The 26,709-nt window shown below is 51.8% G+C and overlaps 1 protein-coding gene across 2 annotated transcripts in view; it reads right to left on the reverse strand.

The window, feature by feature from the left end:
* Window positions 1-26,709, reverse strand: part of MRPL2 (mitochondrial ribosomal protein L2) — a 112,599-nt gene that overhangs the window by 40,398 nt on the left and 45,492 nt on the right. For both annotated transcript variants that reach the window (XM_085610144.1, XM_085610145.1), the window contains exon 4: window positions 10,121-10,262. In XM_085610144.1, coding sequence (XP_085466270.1) covers window positions 10,121-10,262 — 142 coding nt within the window. The remainder of the gene's footprint in view (window positions 1-10,120; window positions 10,263-26,709) is intronic.

Raw genomic sequence — 26,709 nt, forward strand, 5'->3', positions numbered from 1 at the left:
CAAAGAAGCTTTAACGATGCTCCTCAAGAACGCAATCGAGAAGGTTCCTGCGCTTCAAAAGGGGACAGGTTTCTATTCCGGCTTTTTTCTCATCAAGAAGAAATCAGGGGAGTGGCGCCCAATCTTAGACCTTCGCAATCTGAACAGATTCCTCAAGAAGCAGGGATTTCGCATGGTCACTCTGGCGGAAATTCTAGGTTGCCTCAACGAGGGAGATTTTCTAGCTTCCTTAGATATGGAAGACGCTTACTTTCACATCCCAATACATCCGAAGCATCGCAAATATCTTCGCTTCACAGTGTATGGCGCCCATTACCACTTAAAGGTGCTCCCGTTTGGGTTAAAATCTGCCCCAAGGATCTTTACGAAGTGCCTAGCTCCAGTGGCAGCAGTGTTGCGCTCCCAAGGAATCCAAGTCTTTCCGTATTTAGACGACTGGCTAATAAAGGGTCCTTCGGAAAGATCAGTCAAGACTGCCGTGACAACATCTCTTCGTCTGTTCCATTCTCTGGGGCTTACGATCAACAGGAGCAAATCTCAATTACAACCAAGGCAGATCCTTCCTTTTCTGGGCGCGCTGTTAGATACCGCCCGCTGCAAGGCATTCTTGTCTCACGAACGGCAGGTTCGTCTTCAAAACTTAGCAATCCGAATTTCCAAAAGAAAGTCAGTTTCTGTCCGGATGTTCGCGTCGCTCCTAGGGATGTGCTCCTCTGCAATACACCTCGTTCCTCTGGCGCGGCTCCGCATGCAACCCTTGCAGGAGGAGTTACACCTTCAGTGGCAGCAGGTGATGGGCTCCTTCGACGACATCATCAGAGTCACTTCAGGCATGAAGAGCGCTCTACGTTGGTGGTCCCATATTCCCAACTTATCAGAAGGGCTTACTTTCATTCAGAAGATTCCAGACTTTGTCCTCACTACCGATGCTTCCATGGAAGGATGGGGAGGTCATCTCCAAGAGTTACAGATACAGGGGAAGTGGTCTCCAGAGTACAAAAACAAACACATCAACAGTCTGGAATTGCGAGCAATTTTCCTGTCTCTGCAAGCTTTCCTTCCAAGGATTGCAGGTTCTTCGGTTCTGATTCGAACCGACAATACCACCAGCATGTTCTACGTGAACAAACAAGATCAGCAACTTTGTCCACGGAAGCTCAGGAGTTGTGGGAATGGGTCACACTCCACAACATAACCCTCAGAGCAGAACATGTCAGAGGTCTCTGCAATACATTAGCGGACACGCTCAGCAGATCCCAGTCAGTTTGCCACGAATGGGAGCTAGAGCAAGCTCAGGTGCTCAGAATATTCAGAGCATGGGGAACACCACCGCTGGATTTGTTCGCCACGAAGGAGAACAAGACATGCCGCTTCTATGCCAGCAGATACCCTCAACAGGGCTCAAGGGGGAATGCCCTGTCCATGCGATGGTCAGGGATTTGTGCTTACGCTTTCCCCCCCCCCGATACCCCCGATACCCCTGATACCGAGGGTCATACGCAAGATGAAGTTGGAGGGCTGTCGTCTCATCTTGATTGCACCCAGATGGCCACGCCAATACTGGTTTCAGGAGCTCCTATTGCTATCACAGGACCAGCCGATCCGTCTTCGCCCGACGCCCACAATGCTGTCAAGGAACAGAGGTCAGGTTCTCCACCCGGACCCTCAGTCCCTACATTTACACGCATGGCTCCTGACTTCTTAGAGTTTAAGGACCTGGATAGCTCGCATAACCAGGTCTTGAGGTGTTTCCTGAAGGCAAGATGGTCCTGGGTCAGTCGTAGGTGTGCGGGGGGAGGGAGTTCCATGTCTTGACAGCCAGGTAGGAGAATGATCTTCCTCCTGCAGTGGTTATGCGAATCCGTGGGACGGTGGCGAGGCTGGTGGGTGGGAGTGTAGAACGAGAGGTGGCTGTTGAGGTATTCGGGGCCCATGTCATGGAGCGCTTTGTGTGCGTGGGTGAGGAGTCTGAATGTGATCCTCTTGCTGACGGGGAGCCCGTGCAGGTTTCTCAGATGGGTAGATATGTGGCGAGGGATGTCGAGGATACGTGCGGAGGCGATCTGTATGCGCAGGAGTCGTTTCTGGAGTTTGGCTGTAGTTCCTGCGTATTGGGCGTTACCGTAGTCCAGTCGGCTGGTGACGAGGGCCTGGGTGACGGTCTTTCTGGTTTCGGTGGGGATCCATCGGAAGATTTTACGGAGCATGCGCAGGATGTTGAAGCAAGAGGACGAGACTGCGTTGACTTGCTTGGCCATCGTGAGGGAGGAGTCCAAAATGAATCCCAGGTTGCGTGCGTGGTCCGAGGTTTTCGGCGTGGAGCCCAGCGCTGTGGGCCACCAGGACTCGTTCCAGGCGGATGGGGATTGCCCGAGGATGAGGACCTCTGTCTTGTCTGAGTTCAGCTTCAGGCGACTGATCTTCATCCATTCTGCGACGTCTTTCATTCCTTCCTGGAGGTTGGTTTTGGCGGTGGCTGGGTCTTTGGTTAGGAAGAGTATCAGCTGGGTGTTGTCGGCGTAGGAGATGATGTTGATGTTGTGTTTGCGTGCGATGGCGGCGAGGGGGCTCATGCAGATATTGAAGAGGGTTGGGCAAGGAGCCTTGGGGTACGCCGCAGATGATCTCGGTGGCTGCTGAGCGGAAGGGGGGGGGGGGGGGGGGGAAAAGGCAGACTCTCTGGGTTCTGTCGGAGAGGAACGAGGTGATCCAGTCCAGGGCCTTTCCTTGGATCCCAGTGTTGAAGAGGCGGGTCGTTCAGGTTTGATGGCATACGGTGTCAAAGGCTGCCGAGAGGTCGAGGAGGATGAGAGCGGTTGTTTCTCCGTTGTCCATCAGGGTCCTGATGTCGTCGGTGGCTGCGATGAGGGCAGTCTCGGTGCTGTGGTTGGCTCGAAATCCGGACTGGGACGGGTCGAGCGAGTTGTTTGCCTCGAGGAATGCAGTCAGCTGTTTATTGACTGTCTTCTTGATGACTTTGGCCGGGAAGGGAAGAAGAGAGATGGGGCGGAAGTTCTTGAGGTCTTTGGGGTCAGCAGTGGGTTTTTTCAGAAGGGCGTTGATTTCTGCGTGCTTCCAGCTCTCAGGGAAGGAGGCTGACTGCTAATGACAGGATGAAAAAGTTATCGAAACTGGCACCCTTGGAAAGTGCAAAGAAACAGACTCCATGTTTAAAGGGATTTGAAAACCATGCCTTAGTTATCTAGCAGTGATGCGCGTGGCAGGGCTTTCCTGACCGTATGTGCATGTTAGATAGAATCTAGGCCTGACTGCATGTCGAACATGAAAGGCACCAAATCTTTAGAGAGTGTATGTACAAGGCCTACGGCCTACAAAACACAAAGGTGATGCTAGCAGTGTATGAGAGCGCCACGTCACTTTAGCAGCAGAGTGGCATTTGTCGCGCTAAACAAATTAAAAGACTAGCTGTGGAGAAGAATCTTTTACTCTACTGCAAGGAGAGCTGTGTGTAGGGAGGAACACTACAAGGCCACCGGCTGCGCTGGCTTGTCGTGCGGGTCTCAAACAGGGGCATTGTTCAAGCTTTACAATGCAGATTCGAAAGGCTACACACAAGCCTCCCCGACCTAGGGTGACCAACCGTCCGTAAATGGAACCTCACGTCCATTGTCCGTGGGGATCCCTTTTACGCGCGCCTTGTGTCCATAATTTTGGACCTTTCAGGGAACAGAGCTGTTCCCCTGCGAAAGGCCTCCGCTCCTGATGTGGCCGCTTCGCACTCCTCTGAGCACAAGAGCAGCCCCATCCTGCCCATTGTCATTCTGTGTGGGGCTGATTGCCACATACAGAATGACAATGGGTCAGTCTGGGCTGGCACAGCATGCGGTGGCCTCCTCCAGCCTTGGTCCAGGGCAGGGCATTCTGTCTCATGGAAGTGCAAAAACGCCCAATCTGCTGCTAGGTGAGAATCCAGTTAACCAAAGGAAGGCGGTGAAAGAAGTTCAAAGGAAAGGGTTGTAGTTCTTTCAGAGTCTGTCCTTTTAGAACAGACGCATTTTCAATATTATGCTTTTTTAGGTCTTGCCTAGCTATTGCGTAGCAATCGCTATGCGAGACTCTAGTAAGGGGCTCCCAAAAGTGGATTGCATGGCGAGCACGCGCACAAGCACGTGCATCGTGCCGCCATGCAATCCACTTTTGGGGAAGCGCTTCAGCCCACTGGCGCGTGCACCGGCGACGGGCGTGTGGTTACGTGCACAATGACGAGCAGAGGCGCCATATGGCTTTCCTCTCTCGTCATGGTGCGCGCACATCGCACACCACTCCCCAGCCAGCCTGCTTTTGCGCCTCAGTGCGTAGCATGTAGACTCATAAATAAGACTGACATTGAGCAGTGTGCTGCAAGGCAGCACACTGTTAACTAGGGCACAACAGTAGGTCCCAAATGCCTACGTGCACATATACGGCAAACCGAAAAAAAAAAAAGTATGTGCCTAGGATCACACATGGCGTGCGGAAATCGGGATTAGGACTCTGATGTCCCGGTCTATCGATGACATTTTTACCACTTTAGCACATCTTCCTCGGAGACGAGCGCTGTATATTTTGAAATTAAATTAGTTTTTTGGGTTTGATTTAATTTGAAGTAATAAAAGTATTTTGCAAGTATACATGCTGCTTTCGGTCCGAAATCATCTTACAGTGGTTGCTTATTGTTGCATTTTTTGTGGTACATATTAGATATGTCTGGGAAGACACTTCATTCGATTAACGTTAGTAAACGACCATCTACCACCCAGTCACCACACAATATAGGCGGTTGCTAACGGTCACTCATTTATTTGCCTTGTTGTATGATCTGCATTTCATTCGATTTTTTGGGGCAGTGGGAATGAAATTAAGTCAAATATGAAAGCAGAGTTCGGGGTCAAAATACTTTCCGAGTTAATCCTTCTTGCCTTCATACTAGTTGCTTTTGTTGGCGTGGCGAGAATGCCCCCCTCCCCCGCCACACACATACAAACACGCCCCCTCAGACCCAGGGTGGGGTGGCGGCAGTCTGCTGCCTGGCACCGTTTTGCAGGATGTCCACTTAACCTGAGATGTCAGTTCCTGGCTGTGGGGTTTCTCTGCGCTAGGGACTTGTGCACGAGGACATGCTTAGATGCCTATAGGCTGCGCACGAGGATGCTTAAACAGGTGTTATCAGGAAGAATGAGTCGGTTAATGCTCGCTTGGATTAGATCACGTGATCACCATCTCTTCTTTAACCGACTCAGCTATATCGCTAGCGGGGCCTGTGAACGGAAAGGGGCGGGTTTTTTACATCAATATAAACTGGGCACTAAAAGTCCTTTGACGGGGCGTTTTGCTAATTTTTTTGATTCACCTTTGCATGTATGGTGCGTGTATTTGGGTTGTCCCAATGCCTAGAGCGAGCGACCTCGAAGCTGGGGAGCCGGGTTCGATAGCCACAACTGTAACTGGGCAGAATGTCCTTTTGAGTGTTTTTGTCAGGTTTGTGCTTTTTCTGCAATATGCACAGGACTTTTGGCCAATTTCATTGACTAAGACACACACGACTGGTTGATCTTTTGCCAAGTAGCAATGTCGTAAAGCAACTGTACCCGTTCTTCTGGGTTTTGCTTTCAGATGAAATTTCCCCCTACCTACTCTCCTCCAGACATTAAGCTGCAGAAAAGATAATGACCGCATACAGGGCTTTAAGTGGGTTGAAAAAAACGGGGGGGGGGGGGGGGGGGGGGGTTTCAAAGGGGCGTGGCCAATGTAATTAAGGGCATGGCTTAAAAACACGTGAGCTAAAAATCTGTGCTCAGCTTAGTGTTCCGCCCACTTGTATTTTGCTGCTTCTGTCATTGCATCCGGATAGGTCATACAACAACTAACATCAGACCTACTAGTCAGGACTATTGGCTTTATCAATGGTTGTTAGTTGCATAAGATAAATAAGCAGCAACTATGGCTTGTTATATAGAATATTGAAAATGCTTCCCACTTAAAGCCCTGGTAACACGGCAATGCTGCTGCTCCTGCGTTTCAAAAAGAGAAGGGAAATCCAGAGAGAAAATGACTCCCTTTAAAGGGTTTCCCGTCCTCTACAACGCTCACCTGGCATGACGCCATGCCCTAACTTCTCCACAAGTGAGCACGCGCTCATCGATGTGCCTGCTGTCACTGCAGTCCAGAAAAAAAACGGACCGCCTGCGCCAGGGCACAAAACAGAGCCCAATAGAGACCTGTTTCGAAGCCCCCACTTAAACCCCTGACCGCATACATCTTCACAATAGACTGAAACAAGCATTGGCATAGCCAATAGGTCTCGCCTTTGGGACCTTATAAGTGTTTAGCCATGCAACATTTGCATAACTAAACACTTATAACGTCCCAAAAGCGAGACCTATTGGCTAGGCCAATGCTTGTTATTTTATGCAACTAACAACCATTGACAAAGCCAATAGTTCTGGCTTGTTGTAGGTGTAACGTTACTTGTTATAGGTATAACGTTACTTGTTGTATTATATATCTGGAGGCAATGACAGAAGCAACAAAAATACCAGTCGGGCGGCACATTATACTAAGCACAGATTTTTAGCTGATGTGTTTTAAGCCACGCCGTTAATTACATCAAAATCCGTTTCGGAGAGAATTCTAGTTTTTTCATCCCACTTAAAGCTCTGGAAACATCACCATGTCACAGTCGCCCCACGTCCAGGCACTGTGCATCATGCATGACTCATGCCTTCCACTTTTTCAGATTGCCTACGTGCAGGGGCACAGTGAACCCTGCCCCACCCCACCCCTTGCTTTAGGAACTACAGCAAGGGTAGAGTTCTTGATGGGTCTCTTCTGTCTGCAACTCTGGAGACAAAGGCTCAGCTCAAAATTAATGTGAATAGGTGAGTGAGTAAGTGAAGGGATGGATGGATGGGTGAAATGATGGATTGATGAATTGATACGTGAAAGGGCAGATTGATGAATTGATAAGTGCAAGGGTGAATGGATGGATGGATGAGTGAAAGGGTGGATGTAAGGCTGGATGAGAGTGAAAGGGCGGGTAGATGGACAAAAGGATGGATAGATGAATGAAGGCGTGAAAGGGTGGATGGATGAGAGAAAGGATGGATGAGTGAAAGGATGGAGGAGTGATATGGATGGATTCATGAGTGGATGGGTGGGTGGATGGCTAGCTAAGTGAAAGGGGAATTGAGAGAGAAAGGGAGGATGGGTAAATGGATGACTGAACGGGTGGAAGGGTGTCTGACTGGGTGGATGAATGAGTAAGTGATAGGCTGGCTGAATAGGTAAATGGCTGGATGGATGAGTGAGTGAATGGATGGATGGGTGGAAGAGTGGATGGATGAGTGTACGGCTGGGTAGGGTGAATGGATGGATAATGGATGGATGACTAAAAGGGTGGATGGATGAGTGAAATGATGGAAGGATAGGTTTGTAAATGGTTAAATATGGACATGGATGGGCACACAGATGGAAGGACAGAATGAATGGTGAAAGACTGAATGATGGCTGAAAGTATGATTACACATTGTAAGCCCCAGTATCTTAAGTACATTTCCTATATATTGACTTTCACATTTATATGAGTGATTGTCTCTATATAATGTGCGTGTGTTGTAACGCACTCCAACACTCTGCCCCACATACTTGGGATGAGTAGCACTATAGAAGAAATGAAATACACATGAGAGAGGGTCTATGTGAAGATGAAGGGCGCCATTGGAGGGTGGTAGCAAGGCCAGACTGGCCGGACCGGGCATCAGGAGTTTTGTCTGGGAGCTGGAAAGGTGGGGTGGGGGCGGTTTTGTTACCACAAAAAGACCTGCACATTTGCCTAAAGGTTCGCACATACTGAAAAACCATGAAGTGCACAATTGTCTCAACCTAATATAAACTTATTTATTTTCAATGGTACTTACGTGGTTGTCTATTTACTTACTTATATACTATTGTGCAACCTCCTCTGATGTGTCCGTAAAACTTACCTTTTGTCCTGAATTTTGACCTCCTGTCCTGAATTTTTGTCCTGAATATTGACCCTTTGGCCTGAATTTTTACACTCACTGTCCTGAATTTGCACCCATGCCAGTTGGTCACCCTACCCCGACCCCCAGTCTATAGAGAATGATTGGGGAGAAGGATATAAAGACATCTGGGCATTTGGGAGGGCAAACACGGACACTGGCTGTTCGAAGGGCACGTGTCAGAGTGCCAATATCATATTAGACACATCAAAGCTTTCTTTCAGAGTTCTGTGGGGACAGTTACAGGTTTCCACATAAACAGTTGGGAGATTACTAATCATTCAACCGATACAATACCATAGAGGCCAATAACCTATATGAGCAGGGCTCAATGAGGATTAGCCTAATTTATTATGGGTAGTAGGGATGCACGATGACAAATGCTTTGGGTTTTTCTAATTTTTATTTTCCAGATTACCTTCTGAAATTACCACAATAATTAGTACAATTCTGGTACAGAAGATATATGTATTATTTCATCAACAAGCTGTGAATTTACGGAGTTACGCTGCATAAGCTGATGTAGAAAAAGTATCTTAGTAGTGTGGCTTGATAACCAGCAGTAAGAACTCGGGCTGAGTAGCTTATACAGCGCAACTCCGTTAATTCACAGCTCGTTGATGAAATATGTTCTGGACACTACTTACAGTTGTACATTACTGCATAGGAAGATCTTACACTTATTAGCTGGAATTGCGTGAAATTTCGCCTACCATACCATAATTGTGGTTAACCTCTTGCCCCACTGGGTTCCATTATTATTCGGACGTGCGAGAAACTTCGCAAACTATACCGTGATTGAGGCTAATCTTTGCCCCATTGGGTACAATTTTTAAAATATTTACATCCTTTTTGTTATTCGATGGAGCAGAATATATAGGAGCCCTGACGAAGTTCCCTCTGGCAACAATCGGGAACGAAACGCGTTGGCTGTGTGCCAGTTTTAAAAAGATTTATTGAATAAAAAGAAGCGATTCGGGAACAATCTCTTACGTTTGTGTACTGACTTCGTAACGAGTGCACCTTCTATTCTCTCTAGTGAATTTGGCTACTACTGACACCCTTGGACGGGCGGGTGTGGGAAGGGACGGCACCACCATTTGAATTTATAGTACATATGGACTGGATGTGCTAGACCTTGGTCTGACGTTTATTCTTTCCTTGATAATTACTAGTGAAGTGCGTATATTAATGAGGCAGCCCAGAAGTTCACACTGGGGCCCTCATTATGGAATTCACCGACGCCCAGATACGATCGGGACATCCTTTCATAATATTTATCAATACGGCAGTGAAAGGGTTAATGACTGAGAAAGGTCATGCCATTTTTAATTACCGAGTCATACTGAATCTGAATTTTTCTAAACCCTTCATCTCCTAGGATGCCACCAGGAGTGTGCAAGAAAACCCCAGGTATTCCACTCAAAGCTACTTTTAGATGCTGGAACTCTCTCGAAGAAAAGGAGTACTAAAGAATTCTGCACTGCTCTGCTGGCTCAAGAAAAGGGGAGTACCAGAGAATGCTGCACTGCTCTGCTGGCTCAAGAAAAGGGGGGGTACCAGAGAATGCTGCACTGCTCTGCTGGCTCAAGAAAAGGGGGGGTACCAGAGAATGCTGCACTGCTCTGCTGGCTCTCTCGATGTTTCCGAAGCGTTCAAGTTAAAGAGAACTGGACCAGAGACCGTGCAATCCCGGTGAAGCCAGTAAATCCCACCACTGGGATACTGTAGGACTTCAAAGGAGACCCCTAAATAAACCCTTCACTGGCTACACTCACTGCTCTAGGAACATCAAGTGTATAAAAACAGAAACCTGGCTGTCCAATTGGAGCAGACAGTCTTGTGGCCCTGGGTAACCCAGTGGGAAACTACAGTAACACACACAATCACTGACTGCCTAGGACCCCAAGAAAAGTTCCTAGTGTTCCAAGGTCTTCAAAGTGCTAAATGTGCACTGCAGATTCAATCTCACTCACAAAAGAGCTGGAAACCCTGCATGGGTGGCCTGGGGACCATGCAGACAGCTACCCATCCCTCCAGAGAGAGCCAGAGTACCACACAGCTGGAGTCTGTGCACACGACACAGAGTTCAGTCTCACCTGCAAGGGTCGTAGCGCACCTGGATGACCTTCTCCTCGAAAGGGACGTTCTCCTTCCCAGGCTCGTAGTTCAGCCGCTGAAAGTCGATCATGCGGTAGCGCTGCTTGTGTCCCCCACCGATGCCGTGGACACGGATCCGCCCTAGAAAGGGGAGAAGATGATCAATGCCTACAGCGGATTACTAGCTTAAGATGTGGCATTTACTGTTCTTCATTTTAACTCGACTGCTGTGGGCCAGCAGTCCCTACTGTTGGTGATTTGTAAACACACATTTGGGCCAAGCCACAAGGGAGCGGGCTGCGAAGGGACTGGTGATCGTTCATGGAGGACTTCATCCCTTGCTCCAGAGGCATCAAACAGTCTCTTTTTTCAGGACTGCAGCTGTTGGCATTTCATCACCCCAGACTTGCAATGATCGATTATTGGCCCACTACTGAGTAAGGAAGCAAGCATGTATGACTGGGGGTCACAGATTTCTTGTATTCTGAGGGACTGATAGATAGTATGTTACTTGAGCGTGGTTTGCGGAGCTCGACTAGGACACACAAGGCTCGCTTCATATGTTCTATGTTCAGCTTAGGTGTCATATGGAGGTTTACATGACTGTTTACACAGAGGAAAGCAAACACATCAAGGAACCTGCAAGAAAATGTTGCTAAAATCGTAGCTTTGTAAGTATTAGCCACAATAGTTACTAAACCTCATTTGCATTTCCGTGTCGTTAAGGCTGGAGAAAATGTGGTACCTGGGTGTCAAAACCATTTTAGCACACTAGATTTCTAGCCATGTAGAGCAGGGAAGTTTTACTCTTCAAAAAATACTCACACAAACTAAATAAACAGCTGAGTGTGCCTTAATCATAACTACAAATGTACAGATTTGACGTTGGACAGTTCTACAAATATACAATTTCATAACAGTACGTGCATTTTAAGGTTTGGAAATTCCAGAAAAGGAATAACATTGTGGTCTGTTTTTACTGAATATTTATATCAAGAGGCTCCTGGGATCAAAGTAGTACACAGCCTCTTTGGCAATCCCAAAGCTCCTACTGCATTGTCATGCCACAGCTGCACTAACCACAATCTTACTCAGTCTCGCACTCGAAGAGCACTCAGTCCCCAACCTTTGCTCACTCGCAGAAGAGCTATCACATGGTTATACAGTAAACACCCACAAAAACACATAAAAGCTTTCGCCAATCTCTCTTAAGTAAGAACATTCACGACATTACGGTTTCTTCCACTCTGGGACTACTGCCAAAAGGTGTTTTTCTGCCCCATAAAGCTTCAACAAAGTGAATCCGGACATGGGGTGATGGCTCATCTTCGATAATTACACCCCTCTACTTCACATCAATACCTGCATCAACCACCATGCACACGCACTCATTCAAAGTTTTATTTATTTGCTCTGTTGCTCCAAGCACAATGACGTATGCTCATGGTGGCAAGTATGATGGCCTATGCTCAGTACTCCTATCCGACAAACTTATTTTTCCTCAGATGTTTAACCATACTACTTTATCCATTCACAAAACATCTAGAAACCAATCACTTACCGAAATCTCCTCCATTAATTAACACCTTCTTCAGCATCATGTCTGATGCAATTAACATCTCTGGCCTAAGAAATCCTCTTTAAATACAAAAACTATGGAACATTTTTGATAGAATAAGATCTTTCTAAATCTAGCCACAATGGCTTACAATAAATCTGGAACGTCAACACATACCACAGAGGAGAGAGGTCTTCTTACCACTCTTGGAACACACCCCTCCTCTAGATCTCTTCACCTCTCTGCCCACATTAAGCCACCTATAATCCCCATCTACAAGGTGTTTATTTTGAATCATTAGTTCATGTGCATCATGGACAAAACCAATCAGATTCTCCCTCACTCTGAGTTAGAACTACTGCACCACCTCATCCAAAAGTCTCCCTTCACAAATATTTCTTCTCTCACCATGCCGAATCCCATCCACACCAGGCACATCACTTAAAAACCTTAGACAGCTTAATTTCCTTGTAAATGCGTGCTCTTACCCCCCCCCCCCCCGGCCCATTCTTCCCTCGAAATTACACCGCCCCCCAAAAAAAACACCCTTGTTCCATCAAAAACTCTTTATCCCTATTAGAATTATCTGTAACTGAAGACATGATTAACAGCGAGTTGCAAAATTCCTTCAGTCTTAACTTACTACATGTTAAATTAATGCTCTGCACTGAAGGCACCTGCATATAAACCTGTGAAGTTAAACAAGGCCGGTCTTTTGGCATTCACCCCCTCTTCACGGTCTGTGTCTGTCCCGAGTATAAATTCAGTCCGCAAATAAACATTCAGAATTTCTTTGATGCCCAAGGCACGGATAGTGGCCGAGAATATTTTGTTTCTGCCCATGTTAACAACACGAATACAAAACAATTGGAAGGATAACTTCCTTTTCTCCAGAGTCTATACTGCTCCAGAATCTGTTGCGGTGCCAGCAGGTAATCATTAGCCGTAGGAGAAAGGGTTGATGCGTACATTTTGTTCCTAGTTCTTCAAACTCCTTTACACAATTATTAGCCCACTCACCACTCAAATTCTGCTCATTTACACAGAAGTTTCCTTAAAGCAGAGTCCACAGAATTCTTCACAAAGAATGCCCTGAGTGAATACGAGCAGATTCCCGAATGCTTCGAAGAGCTACAAAAAGTCCAACCAAATGACAGATGTCATTTAAGAGTCCGAGCCTCCCATGGGCCACGAGCCATCTGCAGCCCAGCTGGTCCAGATAAAGAGAAAGGCCAAGTACTGGCTGGATTGTGAGCCTGCAAATGCACTTTCCTGCTGCACGGTCCTGAACCCACCTACTATCCATGGTGCAGATTATCTACTAAATGTTGGAGAAGAAAATACTTTTTTGTCGGGGCTGCACCACAGTAACATGTAAACAGCAGCATCTGATGCACCAAGAGCTGCACCACAGTAACGTGTAGGCAGCAGCATCTGACGCACCCAGGGCTGCACCACAGTAACGTGTAGGCAGCAGCATCTGACGCACCCAGGGCTGCACCACAGTAACGTGTAGGCAGCAGCATCTGACGCACCCGTGGCTGCACCACAGTAACGTGTAGGCAGCAGCATCTGATGCACCAAGAGCTGCACCACAGTAACGTGTAGGCAGCAGCATCTGATGCACCAAGAGCTGCACCACAGTAACGTGTAGGCAGCAGCATCTGACGCACCCAGGGCTGCACCACAGTAACGTGTAGGCAGCAGCATCTGACGCACCCAGGGCTGCACCACAGTAACGTGTAGGCAGCAGCATCTGACGCACCCGTGGCTGCACCACAGTAACGTGTAGGCAGCAGCATCTGACGCACCCGTGGCTGCACCACAGTAACGTGTAGGCAGCAGCATCTGATGCACCAAGAGCTGCACCACAGTAACGTGTAGGCAGCAGCATCTGATGCACCAAGAGCTGCACCACAGTAACGTGTAGGCAGCAGCATCTGACGCACCCAGGGCTGCACCACAGTAACGTGTAGGCAGCAGCATCTGACGCACCCAGGGCTGCACCACAGTAACGTGTAGGCAGCAGCATCTGATGTACCCAGGGCTGCACCACAGTAACGTGTAGGCAGCAGCATCTGACGCACCCGTGGCTGCACCACAATAACGTGTAGGCAGCAGCATCTGATGCACCAAGAGCTGCACCACAGTAACGTGTAGGCAGCAGCATCTGACGCACCCAGGGCTGCACCACAGTAACGTGTAGGCAGCAGCATCTGACGCACCCGTGGCTGCACCACAGTAACGTGTAGGCAGCAGCATCTGATGCACCAAGAGCTGCACCACAGTAACGTGTAGGCAGCAGCATCTGATGCACCAAGAGCTGCACCACAGTAACGTGTAGGCAGCAGCATCTGATGCACCAAGAGCTGCACCACAGTAACGTGTAGGCAGCAGCATCTGACGCACCCAGGGCTGCACCACAGTAACGTGTAGGCAGCAGCATCTGACGCACCCAGGGCTGCACCACAGTAACGTGTAGGCAGCAGCATCTGACGCACCCGTGGCTGCACCACAGTAACGTGTAGGCAGCAGCATCTGATGCACCAAGAGCTGCACCACAGTAACGTGTAGGCAGCAGCATCTGATGTACCCAGGGCTGCACCACAGTAACGTGTAGGCAGCAGCATCTGATGCACCAAGAGCTGCACCACAGTAACGTGTAGGCAGCAGCATCTGACGCACCCGTGGCTGCACCACAGTAACGTGTAGGCAGCAGCATCTGATGCACCAAGAGCTGCACCACAGTAACGTGTAGGCAGCAGCATCTGATGCACCAAGAGCTGCACCACAGTAACGTGTAGGCAGCAGCATCTGACGCACCAAGAGCTGCACCACAGTAACGTGTAGGCAGCAGCATCTCATGCACCAAGAGCTGCACCACAGTAACGTGTAGGCAGCAGCATCTGACGCACCCAGGGCTGCACCACAGTAACGTGTAGGCAGCAGCATCTGACGCACCCAGGGCTGCACCACAGTAACGTGTAGGCAGCAGCATCTGACGCACCCGTGGCTGCACCACAGTAACGTGTAGGCAGCAGCATCTGATGCACCAAGAGCTGCACCACAGTAACGTGTAGGCAGCAGCATCTGATGCACCAAGAGCTGCACCACAGTAACGTGTAGGCAGCAGCATCTGACGCACCCAGGGCTGCACCACAGTAACGTGTAGGCAGCAGCATCTGACGCACCCGTGGCTGCACCACAGTAACGTGTAGGCAGCAGCATCTGATGCACCAAGAGCTGCACCACAGTAACGTGTAGGCAGCAGCATCTGATGCACCAAGAGCTGCACCACAGTAACGTGTAGGCAGCAGCATCTGATGCACCAAGAGCTGCACCACAGTAACGTGTAGGCAGCAGCATCTGACGCACCCAGGGCTGCACCACAGTAACGTGTAGGCAGCAGCATCTGACGCACCCAGGGCTGCACCACAGTAACGTGTAGGCAGCAGCATCTGACGCACCCGTGGCTGCACCACAGTAACGTGTAGGCAGCAGCATCTGATGCACCAAGAGCTGCACCACAGTAACGTGTAGGCAGCAGCATCTGATGTACCCAGGGCTGCACCACAGTAACGTGTAGGCAGCAGCATCTGATGCACCAAGAGCTGCACCACAGTAACGTGTAGGCAGCAGCATCTGACGCACCCAGGGCTGCACCACAGTAACGTGTAGGCAGCAGCATCTGACGCACCCGTGGCTGCACCACAGTAACGTGTAGGCAGCAGCATCTGATGCACCAAGAGCTGCACCACAGTAACGTGTAGGCAGCAGCATCTGATGCACCAAGAGCTGCACCACAGTAACGTGTAGGCAGCAGCATCTGACGCACCAAGAGCTGCACCACAGTAACGTGTAGGCAGCAGCATCTGATGCACCAAGAGCTGCACCACAGTAACGTGTAGGCAGCAGCATCTGACGCACCCAGGGCTGCACCACAGTAACGTGTAGGCAGCAGCATCTGACGCACCCAGGGCTGCACCACAGTAACGTGTAGGCAGCAGCATCTGACGCACCCAGGGCTGCACCACAGTAACGTGTAGGCAGCAGCATCTGATGCACCAAGAGCTGCACCACAGTAACGTGTAGGCAGCAGCATCTGATGCACCAAGAGCTGCACCACAGTAACGTGTAGGCAGCAGCATCTGATGCACCAAGAGCTGCACCACAGTAACGTGTAGGCAGCAGCATCTGACGCACCCAGGGCTGCACCACAGTAACGTGTAGGCAGCAGCATCTGACGCACCCGTGGCTGCACCACAGTAACGTGTAGGCAGCAGCATCTGATGCACCAAGAGCTGCACCACAGTAACGTGTAGGCAGCAGCATCTGATGCACCAAGAGCTGCACCACAGTAACGTGTAGGCAGCAGCATCTGATGCACCAAGAGCTGCACCACAGTAACGTGTAGGCAGCAGCATCTGACGCACCCAGGGCTGCACCACAGTAACGTGTAGGCAGCAGCATCTGACGCACCCAGGGCTGCACCACAGTAACGTGTAGGCAGCAGCATCTGACGCACCCGTGGCTGCACCACAGTAACGTGTAGGCAGCAGCATCTGATGCACCAAGAGCTGCACCACAGTAACGTGTAGGCAGCAGCATCTGATGTACCCAGGGCTGCACCACAGTAACGTGTAGGCAGCAGCATCTGATGCACCAAGAGCTGCACCACAGTAACGTGTAGGCAGCAGCATCTGACGCACCCAGGGCTGCACCACAGTAACGTGTAGGCAGCAGCATCTGACGCACCCAGGGCTGCACCACAGTAACGTGTAGGCAGCAGCATCTGACGCACCCAGGGCTGCACCACAGTAACGTGTAGGCAGCAGCATCTGACGCACCCAGGGCTGCACCACAGTAACGTGTAGGCAGCAGCATCTGATGCACCCAGGGCTGCACCACAGTAACGTGTAGGCAGCAGCATCTGACGCACCCAGGGCTGCACCACAGTAACGTGTAGGCAGCAGCATCTGACGCACCCAGGGCTGCACCACAGTAACGTGTAGGCAGCAGCATCTGATGTACCCAGGGCTGCACCACAGTAACGTGTAGGCAGCAGCATCTGACGCACCCGTGGCTGCACCACAATAACGTGTAGGCAGCAGCATCTGATGCACCAAGAGCTGCACCACAGTAACGTGTAGGCAGCAGCATCTGATGCACCAAGAGCTGCACCACAGTAACGTGTAGGCAGCAGCATCTGACGCACCCAGGGCTGCACCACAGTAACGTGTAGGCAGCAGCATCTGACGCACCCAGGGCTGCACCACAGTAACGTGTAGGCAGCAGCATCTGACGCACCCGTGGCTGCACCACAGTAACGTGTAGGCAGCAGCATCTGATGCACCAAGAGCTGCACCACAGTAACGTGTAGGCAGCAGCATCTGATGTACCCAGGGCTGCACCACAGTAACGTGTAGGCAGCAGCATCTGATGCACCAAGAGCTGCACCACAGTAACGTGTAGGCAGCAGCATCTGACGCACCCAGGGCTGCACCACAGTAACGTGTAGGCAGCAGCATCTGACGCACCCAGGGCTGCACCACAGTAACGTGTAGGCAGCAGCATCTGACGCACCCGTGGCTGCACCACAGTAACGTGTAGGCAGCAGCATCTGACGCACCCAGGGCTGCACCACAGTAACGTGTAGGCAGCAGCATCTGACGCACCCGTGGCTGCACCACAGTAACGTGTAGGCAGCAGCATCTGACGCACCCAGGGCTGCACCACAGTAACGTGTAGGCAGCAGCATCTGACGCACCCAGGGCTGCACCACAGTAACGTGTAGGCAGCAGCATCTGACGCACCCGTGGCTGCACCACAGTAACGTGTAGGCAGCAGCATCTGACGCACCCAGGGCTGCACCACAGTAACGTGTAGGCAGCAGCATCTGATGTACCCAGGGCTGCACCACAGTAACGTGTAGGCAGCAGCATCTGACGCACCCAGGGCTGCACCACAGTAACGTGTAGGCAGCAGCATCTGATGCACCAAGAGCTGCACCACAGTAACGTGTAGGCAGCAGCATCTGATGCACCAAGAGCTGCACCACAGTAACGTGTAGGCAGCAGCATCTGACGCACCCAGGGCTGCACCACAGTAACGTGTAGGCAGCAGCATCTGATGTACCCAGGGCTGCACCACAGTAACGTGTAGGCAGCGTCATCTGATGCACCCGTGGCTGCACCACAGTAACATGTAAACAGCAGCATCTGATGCACCAAGAGCTGCACCACAGTAACGTGTAGGCAGCCGCATCTGACGCACCCAGGGCTGCACCACAGTAACGTGTAGGCAGCAGCATCTGATGTACCCAGGGCTGCACCACAGTAACGTGTAGGCAGCAGCATCTGATGTACCCAGGGCTGCACCACAGTAACGTGTTGGCAGCAGCATCTGATGCACCAAGAGCTGCACCACAGTAACGTGTAGGCAGCAGCATCTGATGCACCAAGAGCTGCACCACAGTAACGTGTAGGCAGCAGCATCTGACGCACCCAGGGCTGCACCACAGTAACGTGTAGGCAGCAGCATCTGATGTACCCGTGGCTGCACCACAGTAACGTGTAGGCAGCAGCATCTGACGCACCCAGGGCTGCACCACAGTAACATGTAAACAGCAGCATCTGATGCACCAAGAGCTGCACCACAGTAACGTGTAGGCAGCAGCATCTGACGCACCCAGGGCTGCACCACAGTAACGTGTAGGCAGCAGCATCTGACGCACCCAGGGCTGCACCACAGTAACGTGTAGGCAGCAGCATCTGACGCACCCAGGGCTGCACCACAGTAACGTGTAGGCAGCAGCATCTGATGCACCAAGAGCTGCACCACAGTAACATGTAGGCAGCCGCATCTGACGCACCCAGGGCTGCACCACAGTAACATGTAAACAGCAGCATCTGATGCACCAAGAGCTGCACCACAGTAACGTGTAGGCAGCAGCATCTGACGCACCCAGGGCTGCACCACAGTAACGTGTAGGCAGCAGCATCTGATGTACCCGTGGCTGCACCACAGTAACGTGTAGGCAGCAGCATCTGACGCACCCAGGGCTGCACCACAGTAACATGTAAACAGCAGCATCTGATGCACCAAGAGCTGCACCACAGTAATGTGTAGGCAGCAGCATCTGACGCACCCAGGGCTGCACCACAGTAACGTGTAGGCAGCAGCATCTGACGCACCCAGGGCTGCACCACAGTAACGTGTAGGCAGCAGCATCTGACGCACCCAGGGCTGCACCACAGTAACGTGTAGGCAGCAGCATCTGATGCACCAAGAGCTGCACCACAGTAACATGTAGGCAGCAGCATCTGATGCACCCAGGGCTGCACCACAGTAACGTGTTGGCAGCAGCATCTGATGCACCAAGAGCTGCACCACAGTAACGTGTAGGCAGCAGCATCTGATGCACCAAGAGCTGCACCACAGTAACGTGTAGGCAGCAGCATCTGATGCACCAAGAGCTGCACCACAGTAACGTGTAGGCAGCAGCATCTGACGCACCCAGGGCTGCACCACAGTAACGTGTAGGCAGCAGCATCTGATGCACCAAGAACTGCACCACAGTAACGTGTAGGCAGCAGCATCTGACGCACCCAGGGCTGCACCACAGTAACGTGTAGGCAGCAGCATCTGATGCACCGGTGGCTGCACCACAGTAACGTGTAGGCAGCCGCATCCATTGCACGCAGGGCTGAACCACAGTAACGTGTAGGCAGCAGCATCTGACGAACCAAGAGCTGCACCACAGTAACGTGTAGGCAGCAGCATCTGATGCACCCGTGGCTGCACCACAGTAACGTGTAGGCAGCGTCAGCTGATGAACCCGTGGCTGCACAACAGTAACGTGTAGGCTGCCGCATTCGATGCACGCAGGGCTGCACCACAGTAACGTGTAGGCAGCCGCATCTGACGCACCCGTGGCTGCACCACAGTAACATGTAGGCAGCCGCATCCGATGCACCAGTGGTTGCACCACAACAACGTGTAGGCAGCAGCATCTGACGCACCCAGGGCTGCACCACAGTAACGTGTAGGCAGCAGCATCCGATGCACCAGTGGCTGCACCACAGTAACGTGTAGGCAGCAGCATCTGATGCACCCCAGGCTGCACCACAGTAACGTGTAGGCAGCGTCATCTGATGCACCCGAGGCTGCACCACAGTAACGTGTAGGCAGCATCTGACGCACCCAGGACTGCACCACAGTAACGTGTAGGCAGCCGCATCCAATGCACCTGTGGCTGCACCACAGTAACGTGTAGGAAGGCGCATCTGATGCACCAGTGGCTGCACCACAGTAACGTGTAGGCAGCAGCAGCATCCGATGCACCCGTGGCTGCACCACAGTAACGTGTAGGCAGCCACATCTGATGTACCCGTGGCTGCACCACAGTAACGTGTAGGCAGCAGCATCTGACGCAGCAAGAGCTGCACCACAGTAACATGTAGGCAGCAGCATCTGACGCAGCAAGAGCTGCACCACAGTAACATGTAGGCAGCAGCATCTGACGCACCCAGGGCTGCACCACAGTAACGTGTAGGCAGCAGCAGCAGCATCCGATGCACCCGGGGCTGCACCACAGTAACGTGTAGGCAGCAGCATCTGACGCACCCAGGGCTGCACCACAGTAACGTGTAGGCAGCAGCATCTGACGCACCCCCGGCTGCACCACAGTAACGTGTAGGTGGAAGCAGCATCTGATGCACCGGTGGCTGTACCACAGTAATGTGTAGGTGGAAGCAGCATCTGATGCACCCGTGACTGCACCACAGTAACGTGTAGGCAGCAGCAGCATCTGATGCACCGGTGGCTGCACCACAGTAGCGTGTAGGCCGCAGCAGCATCTGATGCACACGGGGCTGCACCACAGTAATGTGTAGGCAGCCACATCCGATGCACGCAGGGCTGCACCACAGTAACGTGTAGGCAGCAGCATCTGACGCACCCCCGGCTGCACCACAGTAACGTGTAGGTGGAAGCAGCATCTGATGCACCCTTGGCTGCACCACAGTAACGTGTAGGCAGCAGCATCTGATGCACCGGTGAGTACCCCACCTGCGCAACGTCATCAATCTCTCCCTCGAGACCGAGACCTTCCCAGAGAGCTGGAAACACACAGATAAACGCCCTACTGAAAAAACCCAAGGCTGACCCAAGAGACCTCACCAACTTCCGGCCCATCTCTCTGCTCCCCTTCCCAGCCAAGGTCATCGAGAAAATCGTCAGACAGCTAACCCGATACCTAGAAGAAAACAGAATCCTGGACCCTTCCCAGTCAGAGTTCCATAGCAACCACAGCACAGAGACTGCCCTCATCGCCGCCACCAGGACCCTGCTGGACAACGGCGAGACCGCAGCACTAATCATCCTAGATCTCTCCGCCGCCTTCAACATAGTCTGCCACCGCACACTACGCGCACGCCTCCACGCCGCAGGGATCCGAGACAAGGAACTTGAATGGACCACCTCTTCCTCTCTGGCAGAACCCAGAGTGTCCGCGTCCACCATTCCGGTCCGAAGCCTCTAAGATCTGCGGTGTACCCCAGGGATCCGCTCTCAGCCCCACACTGTTCAACATTTACATGGCCCGCTCGCACACGTCTCCTGACAGCACGGACTCAACATAATCTCCTACGCCGACACTCAACTGATCCTCTCCCTCTCCAAAGACCCCATCACCGCCAAAGTCAACATCCACGAAGGAATGAAGGCCGTTGCCGACTGGATGAAGACCATCTGTCTGAAGCTGAACTCAGACAAGACGGAGGTCCTCATCCTCTGCTCCAACCCTTCAGCCTGTGACGCTCCTGGTGGCCGACGGCACTGGGAGCAGCCCCGACACCCACCAACCACGCACCCACCTGGGAATCATCCTCGACTCAACGCTCTCAATGACCAAGCAGGTCAATGCCGTCTCCTCCTTCTTCAACACCCTCCGCATGCTCCGCAAGATCTACAGATCTACAGATGAATTGTTTTCTCACTGTCTCAAATTCATCCCACAACTCCCTCCCCGTTGCAAACCGGACTCAGCAAAATATCTAAATGGATGAGTAACAACTTACTTAAGTTAAATGGCGGAAAGACAGAGGTCCTGATTTTTGGCAACAAACCTGATCTCTGGAATCTGAGTCACTGGCCCATCACCATGGGTCCCCTTCCAACTCCATCTGAACAAGTGCGCAACCTGGGTGTAATTATTGACAGGGGACTATCCATGAAAGATCAGGTCAACAGAGTCACAGCCACCTGTTTCACCATTCTACGATGGCTGCGGAAAATCCTCTGGATGCTCCCCAAAAACACCCAGAGATCTGTTGTGAATGCCTTGGTGACCTCCAGATTGGATTACGGCAACGTGCTCTATCTGGGGTCCTCAAAGGCCGTCACACGGCGCCTTCAGCTGGTTCAAAATGCTGCAGCTCGGCTTCTCTGTGGCTGTCATAAACGTGACCACATTACAGAACGCCTGAGAGAGCTGCATTGGCTTCGTGTGGAGAACCGGATAAAATTTAAAGCTTTGAGCTTTATGCATAAGATCAAAATCCGATCAGCACCCCTCTACCTTCAGGCCCTTGTCAGCCCCCCATCTTCCTACTCGGGCTCTCCGTTCTTCATCTCATCATCTTTTTAAGGTACCCAAGTTCAAACTTACCAGAATGGGCGGTAGTAGCTTTGCAAACTTGGGACCCAGACTGTGGAATTCACTTCCACTGCCCCTACGGATGGAAAACTGTCACATGCGATTTCGCAGAGCAGTGAAGACCTGGCTCTTCGATCTCTAAATCTTTCTGTCTGATGTTATCAATCTGTCTCTTAGCGCCGGGAAACCCTCAGGGGTAGCTGTTCGCGCTCAACAAATTCAATTAATAAATAAATAAATAAATAAATCCCAACAGATAGAAAAAAGACAGTCACCCAGGCCCTCGTCAGCAGCAGACTCTACTACGGAAACGCTTCCAAGCGGGAGCCCCGACCAAGCTCAAACAACTACAACGCATCCAAAACACCTCGGCACGACTAATCCTCAACGTACCACGCCACGGCCACATCACACTCCCACCTGAGGGACCTGCACTGGCACGCCGTCAGCAAGAGGATATCCTTCAAGCTCCTCATCTACGCACACAAGGCACTCCACAAGACCGGCCCAGCCTACCTCAGACGACTCTCCTACATCCCCAACCGCCAGCTACGCTTCGCCGACCTCTCACTCGCCACCGTCACGCACATCCAAAGAACAACCACCGGCAGGAGATCCTTCTCCCACCTCGCCACCAAGGCATGGAACACCCTCCCACTGAGCGTACGACAGACCCAAGACCTGCTGACCTTCAGGAGGATGCTCAAGACCTGGCTGTTTGATCAGTAGCAGCCCCCCCGCGAGTATGTAGTGCGCTTTACAAATGATGGATTGATGCACCACAGTAACGTGTAGGCAGCTGCATTCGACGCACACAGGGCTGCACCACAGTAACGTGTAGGCAGCAGCATCCGACGCACACGGGGCTGCACGATAACGTGTAGGCAGCAGCATCCGATGCACCCGTGGCTGCACCACAGTAACGTGTACGCAGCAGCAGCATCTGATGCACCCATGGCTGCACCACAGTAACGTGTAGGCAGCAGCATCTGACGCACATGGGCTGCACCACAGCAACGTGTAGGCAGCAGGATCCGATGCACCCGTGGCTGCACGATAGCAACGTGTAGGCAGCAGGATCCGATGCACCCGTGGCTGCACCACCGCAACGTGTAGGCAGCAGCAGCTGATGGGCCCGATTTACATGACCTGATGCAGCAGAGTGAAGTATCAGAGGGCACCACTGGAGACCAGGTGTGTTGGACTTGGCCCTTCTGGCAGGTTCACCCCTAAACTTTTTGCTTTTTATTGTGACCTGGTGTTAGTGATTTTTGGCTTCTGCGCACTTTACCACTGTGTCCCAGGGTAAAGTGCGTGGGTGTAGGGAGGTTGGCCAGCCCTCCCATAGGAATGCATGGGGGAATGCAGGTGTCCCTGGTAGTTCCTGATGCGTGGGGAGTGCAGGTGCGAGTTTGGTATGTGCGGACTCGTGTGATGAAATGCTGCGCGATGATGTGTGCGGCGTCAATGTACCTAGTGTGGAAGTGCCACTTCTAGAAGTTGGCATTTCTGTGTGCAGTGTGAGATGAGTGCCTTGTCTGGCGATTGGCTGGCTGAGGTCATGTGATGGGCTAGGGAATCCCCAGAGTCAGGAGGAGTCACCCAGTGGTGAATGGGGAGATCAGCAGCCAGAGGGGTGGGAAGAGTACACCTGGGCCCTGAATAGGGCTGGGCTTTCCCCACACAATGCTGGCTCCGCCCCCTGTGGTGCGACTGATGACCCTGGCCTGTTCTGTGAATAGGGAGAGGGGCTGAGCAAAACAAAGTGCTCAGGAACCAGTTGTAACTGGTTCGCCCCTTCCCTGCACCTTGAGACAAAGGAAACCTGTGTATAAGAAGGGGCTGTGACCCCATGTAAAATGTTCTTCTTCTGATCCTACTTTGAGGGGGCCTGCTGCTGCTGGGCGCCAGGAGAGACTGCCACTGGGGACTGCCTCCCTGCCTGGAGGGCCCTGTGAGCTGGCCCAGCCCTTGTCCCCCTGCCTCCTGGAAGACCTTCTTCCTGGAGGAACCTTGCTCCTGGACCTTTAACTATACCCCTGGGAGCGCTTTGAAGGAGGGCTGGTGACTGTACCCTAGCGCTTAGAGAGCACTTCTATGTCGCCTCTGCAGCGCTTAGCTGCTCATCATCAACAGGGAATCCCCGGCGTAGAGGATTCCCCCGCATCCCTGTGTTCGCTGGCGGGAGCCCACCCCGCAATCGTGTGCCCTCCAGCGGGTGCCCACCCCGCTTCATTATGTATTCATCGCGGGTGCCCACCCCGCTCGCCGCCGAAGAGGAATCACCGCCGCAGCCGGGCTCCCGCAGGAAGTCAGGCAGTTCGTGTTGGGACGTGGGCGGGGCCTCGCCCCGAAACCCGACGGGAGCCTACCCCGCGCTCCGGTGGTGAAGGAAGGAAGGAAGGAAGAGGAAGCACAAAGTCAGGAGCTCGGCCGGCTCCGATCCAAGTCCCGGGTCCCAGGAGGGGGCCCGGGTGAAGAGAGGTCCGCGCCGCAGAGGGGACACCCAAGCGAGGAGACGCCGCCTCTCAAACCGAAGGTGAGTGCGGGCGTCCCCTTGGGTTCCTCCGCTGCAGCGCACGGTGTTCCCTGCTGCCCGGCCCACAGCAGCAGCTCCACCGACGGGACCGCATTGTTTAAGAGCGCGAGTGCGCTCCAACGACGGGGGCACCTTGTTTGAAGAGCCTAAAGGGCGCCAACGTACGCCGCATTGTTGTTTTAGAGCGATAGAGCGCTCCAACGCGGGGGCAGAGTTGTTTAAGAGCCTAGGAGCCTCCAACGAAGGAGGCACTAATAATCACGAGCCCAGTGAGGCTCCAGCTACGGGGGCATTTTCTTTGTTGTGACAAGAGCGGCCCCGGAAGGCAGCGGGCCGCTCAAACGTCTTCCCAGGGCATATTGGTGGTTAAAGAGCCCACGAGGCTCCACGTGACTGGGGCGCATTTCTTCTCGTTCGTGTTCTAGAGCCACGAGGCCCCCACATGGTTTAGGGGCATTCCAGAGCCCAGAGAGGGCTCAAAAGGCACAGTGGTGCCCAAGCATTTTCCCAGCTGCCCAGCACTTAGTGGGCAGCTGCCACGTTTAGGTTGTGGCCTTTACGCTTTGGCTTGCGCAGCCTGCGCAGTCTAGCGCTGACTCTGCTGGACAAAGGGCGTTTGAGCCCCTGAAAGGCCAAGTTGGCCTAGGGACAGTTTTTCTGTGTTGTGCCCTCACCTAGGGTACATGGTTGTTTTTACCTGTGTGCGCTTGCGCAATATGCAATGTCTTTATGCTTATTTTCATTCCTAAACTGTGTTTATGCATAGGAGATTGTTTTGCTAGTAGAGATTATGCTAGTGTGCTCATGGTCCCCTGCGTGATGTGTACCTAAGGTGTTTTAGGATTGCATAGGGTGTACTTACCTGTTACCAGTGGTTACTGGTTGTGCGCTACATTTATTATTTGTTCTACCTTTCTACATTTACATTTGGTGATTTGTGATGATTCTGACAGGGGTCCATGTGGCCCTGTCTTGTGTAAATAGTCCCCTGTAAATTCCGCCCAGTGCCAGTTGGCACAGTGTAAATTGTGTGAATATTATCTAATGTGTTTTGGTATAATACAAAGGCTATTTTTATTTAATACCTTGTGTGGAGTTTCTATTGTGGTGGGCCTTGGGTGTTGTTGCTGGGTGCACGCGCAAACGCTTTACACATTGCCTCCGGGATAAGCCTGACTGCTCGTGCCAAGCTACCAAGGGGGTGAGCAGGGGTTATCTTTGGCGTGTAACTCCCCAGCCCTGACTAGAGTGGTGGTTTCTGCCTGGCTTAGGCGCAAGCCCTAGCCAACCAGAAATCCCATTTCTAACAAGGTGTGTTTGTGCACTGCATTCCCCAGGGTGCAATAGCACAGAATGTTACTAGGGAAAGCTGTGGGGCTGAGCAGCTGCACGGATAGTATCTCTGTTCTAGATCACCGGTTGTCACAAGCAGTCTCTGTGCAGTGACAGCAGCACGGAATGTATCACTGTGATAGATGTAGGAAGCTGGCTCTGTAAATACTGCACCAAACTAAGGTATAGTGTGCCAGGAGTCCAGGGGATCCCCAGAGGCATAGCAGGGGCTAAATTCCATCATTACTAACAGCTCTCTTTGTGGTAGTGTGGTCCAGCAGTTAGGCTTATCAGAAGGGGTGTTAAACATTTATTGTATTGACTTTACACACACTCAGACAGAATCCAAACCAATCCAGTATAAAAAGGTATACTTATGTTTTATTTCTAGAACCAAGGACGACTAGGCACAGGTAGGTAAAATATACTTACAAAGGCAAGGGAATGCAGTTGTGAATGGATTTGCAATCGTTACAGGTTTGTCATTGCTTGTAAAACAGTT

Source organism: Triturus cristatus, chromosome 6 (assembly GCF_964204655.1).
Source record: "Triturus cristatus chromosome 6, aTriCri1.1, whole genome shotgun sequence".
NCBI classification, from domain to species: domain Eukaryota; kingdom Metazoa; phylum Chordata; class Amphibia; order Caudata; family Salamandridae; genus Triturus; species Triturus cristatus.